This window comes from Mytilus galloprovincialis, chromosome 2 (assembly GCF_965363235.1).
Source record: "Mytilus galloprovincialis chromosome 2, xbMytGall1.hap1.1, whole genome shotgun sequence".
Taxonomy (NCBI): Eukaryota; Metazoa; Mollusca; class Bivalvia; order Mytilida; family Mytilidae; genus Mytilus; species Mytilus galloprovincialis.
In genome coordinates this window covers 113,442,652-113,450,796 of record NC_134839.1, presented here as the reverse complement: position 1 = coordinate 113,450,796, position 8,145 = coordinate 113,442,652, and the positions used below count along the sequence as shown (strand labels likewise).

Below are 8,145 nucleotides of genomic sequence, written 5' to 3'. Positions count from 1 at the left end.
CCTTTCCCGGGGGTAGGGATACAAGTGTATGGGGTCTCAACAAACACAAAATGTTCAAGTCTAATTACAAAACTATGTATGAATAATGTCTATATCACACTTAATTTACATGTACACTGTATGCTCAATACCAAATAACGATTGTCTATCTATTCAATATAAAATATCATTAGACAAGTGGTTTTTTTCAATGTAAACTAAAACATGAATGAAAATTTTGACAAAGTTTTTTTCAAACTCAATTAAAGTTTCTAATGGCAATTTCCAAATGAACAAATAATTATGATCGGTTTATACAATACATATGACAAACAATACAACATATATAAACATACAATGCACAGTACTGACCCATTAATGAATTCACAATCCAAGTTGATATCCACATGAATCCAATTTCTGAACGTGCTGAATGTTGACACCGGAAGCTAAATAAATGTTACTGGTCAGTCAATATACGTAGGTAGATCTGTGACGTAGAATTATCGATGACGCGCACACAGGTAAAACACAGGTGACATCAACTGATTTGATCTGTGACGAAATATTACGTTGGGCGCCAAACATGTAGTCTTGTTTCGTGGCAAATGAATACACCAAGACAATATAAAGTTATGGATTCTTTATTTCGTTCTATATTGTAATCCAAAATAAATACCCTGTAATAACAATACATTATATTAATGGATGTAATATAATTAAGTAACTATATAAAAGGTTTAAAACATTATGTTAACAATTATGAACAAGGAAACTGTTTACTTTTCCAAGAATTTCAATAATAAAAGAATACTATATAATTTCATTAAGTCGGAAATAGTGATCTCCAATTCTATTGTCTCATGAATACATCTAATCATAATGCATATGTCGATGCATTAGTAATACATTATAACAGTAATGAAATGAACTGTTAAATACCAAATTTAAATAAGCATATTTAAAAATAACATATACATGCAAAGCAAGAACATACGTGCAAACAAAGCATAAAGCACTTTCTAAAGCAGACAATACAATAAGCAAAACGCACATAGATTCAACATAACATAACCTACCTCACAGGTATTTGTGAAGGCTTGAATACAATAAAAGTACAATCACATCAGGTTGATGCCGACATGGTGGGTCATCAATATGGAATATACCTGCAGTACAAATATTAAATTCATAACTAACCTAATCTGCATATCAAAATAAGATAGTTATTATCTTTATCAATTTATGACTTTATTTAATATCAAACATTCATTCCATAAAATTCAATAGTTTAATCCATTTACTGAAATTTAGCTGTTTTATATAATTTACTGTTTTAACCATAAAAGCATAATTATTAAAGAGATTTAAAGTTCTTTTAAGTTTTCTATTGTTACACTTGCATATCATATCTACACATCATTCAAACATGCATTTATTCATAACATTCGTAAATCATGCATACATATAATTATAAGGATAGATAATTAATATATTAGTATAAGAAGAATAACTGACCTTATAAATAGGAAAACCAAACTCCAAATAGAATATAATATTACAATTTACTAGACAATGAAAATGGTGTCCATTACACAAAGTGACCATGTAGAAATGTAAAGTTCCCGCCAAAGAATTGACCACTAATCAATACCAATAAAACACAATTGAAACACCTGATAAAAGTCACACCTGAGCGAACCTGAAATATACACTCCGTATAGTTTAACCATGCAATAATATAATACTACAGTATTACTTATATATAAAATACATATATCCCAAAATAACACTTTACCACAATTCCTAAAGGTAAAAGATATCAAAATGAAGGAAGTAAATCCTTTCATTCAGGTATTATGCTACTTTTATGATTTTAATTGAACTTTTTGCATAACTTCATTCTTAACAGGCATAACTTGGGCATACGTTTCTATAAAGGTCAGATTAGGTACTATAATACATATTAAATATGTTCTTTCGAGATAACAAGTGGTCGACTTTCGTTTTTATTACATTGCTAAAAATCGTGTTGAACATGTTTAACTATTGGGAGTATGCAGAGATTTATTTATGTTTGCACAGCAAATAAACAAATACTCATTGTTGATTGCAATAATTGCTAAAGAATACGGCGGGGTGGTTTCGAGTTTTTCTTTATCATCAAACCATTACAATTTAAACATAAGAGTACATGTACAGATGTGTGCCTAAAGAAATACTCACAACCTGTCGACAAGCTTGATTTATATATCTTTACTTATATTCCCAACATGTACATATAACTAGAACAGGAGAATAATTAAAGCTATAAACATCTCATCACAGTAAATCTGGCATATTTATCCTATCCATTGAAGAAGAACGCTTATTGCATTCAATTTTTTAGAACCATTTCAATAAGTGAGAGACAGAACAGAAGCTGTTGGATAACATTGTCTGGAGGTATAGTGCTGAGGTTGTAAAATGATAAATGTCAACCTAATTGAAACGACTATCAAAAGCATTTCATTTATCTATAGCATCCAACGGTATATTCGTACATTTTAAAAGTTATAACTTTATAGTTTTTTAATGCTTTACTACGAATAACTTATGATAATGTATAGTCAGTCAAATAGTATATTACTGGTAGCGTACTTAGATCGGAAGCTGAAATGAAAAACGAAATTTGATGAGTTTATTCTCAACTTTGATTAGATTTGTGTCAATTTAGCGAACATACAAAGTTGAAGACTTCTAAAGATATCGTTGTTCTACTGTCTTTGAGTTGCAGTCTTTTGGAAGAACCTCTAAGTTCTAACGTTAACCTATCATCCATATTTCATATCTAATTCATAACATTAAATTGTAATACATGTAAAAATGGTGAACTCTATTGACATTATCTATTACAGAAGTTATGTTTCTGAAGTTGATATGGGGAGAAAACAAAACGCGTTAGTCGTTGTAGCTATAGACTTTGGAACTACATATTCTGGATATGCTTATTCTTTTCGCGATGAATACAAGAAAGATCACACAAAGATTTACAGTAATGAAAACTGGCAGTCAGGAGACGGACTTATAACAGCAAAAGCTCCAACAGCTATATTGTTTGACGAGGATGGAACACTTGATAGTTTCGGATACGATGCAGAGAGGACATATTCCGAGCTCCTAGAGGGTGGAGATGCCGAGGGATACAGTTATTTCTCAAGGTTTAAAATGAAGTTGTTTCAAGATGAGTCCGCCCTACAGCATCCAATATCAAGGGTTAGTGTTAAAGTGATTGTTTGATTGATTACTGTGACAATTTTACGTTTTCATTGTTTTCCTCTTTTGTTATACGAATTAATTTAAATACTGTTTATTTTATTTATATTTACGCAAAATTGAATGCATGTTTATTACTGCTAAGGCGAATTTTACCAGCACCAATTCGAAAACTAGACTTAACCGTTATATACTTTATATCATATATTTGACATAATTGTTTTATAGACCAAAGGAAAAAGAAATGAACAATTACAGATAACAAAATTACCTTTAATAATGAGCAAAATCCGTTTATTACGGTGAGGTATAAAAAAGTTTTTCTTTTTAGAGAAAAAACAAAATATCAAGAGACCTGATATTAGAAGACGTTACCGGTAAAGGGATGAAAGCGCTTAAAGTTTTCTCGGAGTCAATTCGATTTTTAAAAGAACATTTTCTGAAGTCCTGCAAAGTAGCCAATTTCAAATTGAACGAAGGTGATATTCACTGGGTTTTAACAGTACCGGCGATTTGGAAGGACAATGCAAAACAGTTCATGAGAGAAGCTGCAAAGGAGGTAATATATATAAACTTAATGATTTGAACATAAGACATGTATGTTTCGGTATATAAGATCATTTATGTCGAAACAATTTAATCTGGTTCCATTTTGGTTTTGCTTTGTAAAGCTGAAACTGAATTATTTTAAATTTTCGAACAAAGTGATTTGATTAATAGAGTTGTTTTATATATGTTTACTTCTTTTCTTGGTTATAGTATCAGATAATATTGTTTTGAACTAAACCAATAAACACGTAAGAGTTTTGATGTACCTTATTTGATATATATATTTTTTTTATTTGTATAGGATCGATCAATGACCATTCCTTTTTGGATCGATGTTGGAAATGTTCAGTATTATTGCTTTTCTTCAATGTGAAATTATATATAACAAAATTACTATTTTTACGTCATTTTGATTAAATTATGAGAAATCATGCATAGTGTTGTTATCTTTTTAAAATCCTATTTGGGTTTGACTTGTATTGTCCTGTAAAAGACTCGTGATAATCATATCAATTGGGTGCTTCAAAGAGTAGATAGTTTTGTTTTTTTAATTTTAAGTTAATTTAAAAAAGAGAGAAATACAAGTTTCAAGTCGCAAGTTCGAAATCTTACCACATCTCCTTGCAATATATTTAAGGCTGGTATAAATGAAGACCTCTTAACTCTTGCTTATGAACCGGAAGCGGCCGCCATTTATTGCAAAGAGGCAACTGTTCAGAGGAAGGAAGGAACAGAGGGATGTAGTCTTCAATCTTTTGAACCAGGTCATCAGTTCTTGGTTCTAGACTGTGGAGGTATTATTGTTTTAATTTAACATAACTATTCTTTTTTAGCGTGGCCACTAAGTATCATTTATCCTATGCTCATATTAATCTAACTATTTTTCATGCCGCTGGAAGGTCATGGTTCTCGCTGTATCCCAACCTCCTCCTCAAATAGATACTGACCACAATGACATAGCCAATAACATTGACAGTGGCACCAAATATCAACACACAAACATATGTTGTTGTGTTACATATTTGTTTTCATTCATATTTAGTACATTAATTAGGCCGTTAGTTTTCTCGTTTGAATTGTTTTAAATTTGTGATTTGTGATTTTTTTTTTAAAGCCGACTATGCGGTATGGCCTTTTCTCATTGTTGAAACCATACGGTGACCTTAAGTTGTTAATTTCTACTAAAAAATTTAGCTCATATTGCAAAAGGGGATGTTGAAAGTATCATATGATTAAAGTTATGGTAAACACTCAATATATAATGTCTAATATTTGAGACAATAGTCCGTCCGTTTGGTATGCCGGTTGAGCTGTTTAATCAAATGACGTTTTACGAGGACATTATAGATTATCATGTCGAATTCATGTTCACCGATTCAAATCTCATATTTCATTAAAAACATACTAAAAGGTATATTCATATCACCAAAAGGTTTAAAATATTAGTGCTTTACTATGCATGGGCTCAATAATATATATTAGCATTTGGTGTGCATTTTTGTCTAGACGTCATCTAATTAGCCACCGAGATGACCCTTGAAGACTTTCAATCGATGTGAACATAAGTACGAATAAAGATAGCGACCATGTGCAATTGGTTTTTTTAGGTCTGTTGTGGGTCTGTTTGATAGCATATTAAAGGCTAAAAAGTATGCTTATCATCGCTCTAATTTGTGTAAAAAGTAAAATCATAAAAAATACTGAACTCCGAGGAAAATTTAAAACGGAAAGTCCACAACCCGAAGGCAAATTTAAAAGCTCAAACATTTCAAACGAATGGATAACAATTGTCATATTCCTGACTTGGTACAGTCATTTTTTTGTGTATAAAATGGCGAATTGAACCTGGTTTTATAGCTAGCGAAACCTTTCACTTGTATGACAGTCGAACAAAATTCCATTATATTGACAACGATGCGTGAACAAAACAAAACAGACATAATAAGGAAATAGCTCAATACAGGCGTAAAATCTTTCTGACCATTGTAGGTGGAACTATCGATGTGACGACTTATGAAGTACAAAATGATTCTGTTCTTAAAGAACTAAGCGAACCAAGCGGAGGTCCTTGGGGAGGAACTTTTGTTGATCTCGAGTATGAATGCTTTTTAAAGGATTTATTTGGTAAGGATGTATGGGAAACGTACATTAAAGAATGTCCAGAAGATATCTTAGAAATTAAAAGAAAGTTTGAAGCAAAGAAAAGAGGTACAAAAGAATCACAAAGAACTAAGACAACTATTCCATATCCAGCTTCTTTATTTCGCACATACTGTGATATTCGCAAATCTGACTCCATACAGGAAGACCTAAAGAAATCAGTTCACAGCAAAACAGTCACTGTTTCGAATGAAAAACTTCGATATGAGCCTAAAATCATTAAACAATTCTTTGAAAAATCAATTGAATCGATAATTTCACATGTAAGAGATCTTTTAGCAACATCTAAGCGACAGAGAAGACACATAGACTCTATACTAATGGTAGGAGGCTTTTCTGATTCACCAATATTAGTTGAACGGGTAAAAAGGGAATTTTCAAACCTTGTAATTATTAGTCCACAAGATGCAGTATTAGCAGTTCTAAAAGGAGCTGTTATGTTTGGACATAATCCGGAACTAATAAGTGAGCGCATTTGTCCGCGAACATACGGCATAACTGTAAACATGCCATATGACGACCGGAGACACCCAGCAAAGCTGAAATGTTTAATTGAAGGACGAGTAATGTGCAGCGACATATTCAGAACAATTGCAAAGAAAGGTGACCCTCTTACAGTTGGGAAAACTACGTATACGATGTTGTGTAGTCCTACAAGGTCAACTGACACCGAGGCAACGGTCGAAGTTTATCAGTCTGAAAACGTAAACCCAATATACACCATTGACAAAGGTGTTAGTCGTTTAGGAATATTAACTGTTCCTATTCCGGACGTTGAACGTGGTAAGAGTAGGCGTATAAAAGTAGAAATGCATTTTGGGTACACAGAACTAGAGGTAACAGCATCTGAGGAAGACACAAACAGGAAAGCGGAAGCTACTTTTGAATGCCTAATGAAATGAAATATAATATATCAATTCTACAAAACGTTGACGGAAAGTGGATTTCCCCCCGAAAACGTATAAATATTCTTGATACTGAAATTATCTGATAAAAATGGACAAAAAAGATTAAATTATGCTGGGAATTTTTTTAATTATATACTTAGGAAAAATGCTCATTTTATTCTACGGTAAACCTTGTTATTATTTGTTGAATGTTATTGTTATATTAATACGTGTGAGAGTATGCCAGAATTTCCGAAAGCACGAAGCCTTTGTACTGAAAGTCTGTTTGGATTGTGTAAGATGTAGATACTATGTTACACGCGACATGGCTTTTAAGCATGTAACTGGAACATACATGATTGTTGCCGATCATACAAATGGGATATCTGGCAATTGTAAATTCTGGTTCAGACAAAAATTTCTTTCCAAACTGTACAAGGCTATGATATTTTATTGCAAATTGTGTACACGGACATTTTTTCTCGAGATTTTCTAATACCAAGAAATATATAGTTATCATTCTGAATAATCTTTGATCTTAAGTAAGTTTGTTGTTCACTTACAATTGATTTCATACAATTTCCTAGTTTTGATTGGCTGATGGATACCAAAAGTTGAATATAGTAAAATAACAAAAATACTGAGGAAAATTCAAAACTACGAGTTCCATATCAAATGGCAAAACCAAAAGCTCAAACACATCAAATGAATGGAAAACAACTGTCATATTCCTGATTTGGTAAAAACATTTTCTTATGTAGAAGATAGTGGATTAAACATGTTTTTATAGCTAGCTAAACCTCTCCTTTGTATGATATTCGCATAAAATTCCATTATATTGACAGAATATTCACAAAGTATGAACAAAACAAACAAACATTAGAGGTTATATTATTTCCGTATACAATTAAACAGTAATTGCATGTGATATCCGTAGCAACGTTAAAACAATGCATAGAAAAAAAAAAAAAAAACGGAATGTTTGATTTAACTCGAAAAATACACAAAAGGAACAGACACATAAACATGTTGAGGGGTAAAACTAGTTCAGTACTCAAACCTCAATAAGTGAATACCATAATACACAAGAAAGCAATGTTTTATTAACGTCAACTGTCACATTATTATGTGGCACGGATAAACGCAAACTTCGATGAGTAGATACCTAACAGCAGCTTATACAAATTATTTAGATGGAAAGCAGTGCATCGGCATCACGAACGACAAACAACTGTAATCGTCAATCTGTGACAAATAATACCACACCAAAGAGAGAGCTGAGACAAACAAATGCTATTGTTGAATATCAACTGAT

The 8,145-nt window shown here is 31.9% G+C and overlaps 1 protein-coding gene and 1 long non-coding RNA gene across 3 annotated transcripts; one reads left to right on the top strand and one right to left on the bottom strand.

The window, feature by feature from the left end:
- Positions 1 to 607: 607 nt before the first annotated feature.
- On the bottom strand, positions 608 to 1,777 carry LOC143065443 (uncharacterized). The gene is made up of 3 exons (XR_012975471.1): positions 1,498 to 1,777; positions 1,059 to 1,148; positions 608 to 659 (listed from the first exon to the last, which is right to left on the bottom strand). It is a non-coding gene; the product is annotated as an uncharacterized LOC143065443 (long non-coding RNA).
- A 3-nt stretch (positions 1,778 to 1,780) lies between these two features.
- Positions 1,781 to 7,623, top strand: LOC143065442 (heat shock 70 kDa protein 12A-like). 2 transcript variants are annotated; one of them, XM_076239013.1, is made up of 5 exons: positions 1,781 to 1,833; positions 2,877 to 3,234; positions 3,566 to 3,793; positions 4,421 to 4,577; positions 5,773 to 7,623. In XM_076239013.1, exons 2-5 carry the CDS (start codon positions 2,899 to 2,901, stop codon positions 6,843 to 6,845), a joined length of 1,794 nt encoding a protein of 597 aa, XP_076095128.1. In that variant the 5' UTR covers positions 1,781 to 1,833; positions 2,877 to 2,898; the 3' UTR covers positions 6,846 to 7,623. The 2 variants fall into 2 exon arrangements, with proteins under 2 accessions (XP_076095128.1, XP_076095129.1); XM_076239014.1 differs by lacking the exon at positions 1,781 to 1,833 and adding an exon at positions 2,203 to 2,424.
- The last annotated feature ends 522 nt before the right edge of the window (positions 7,624 to 8,145 follow it).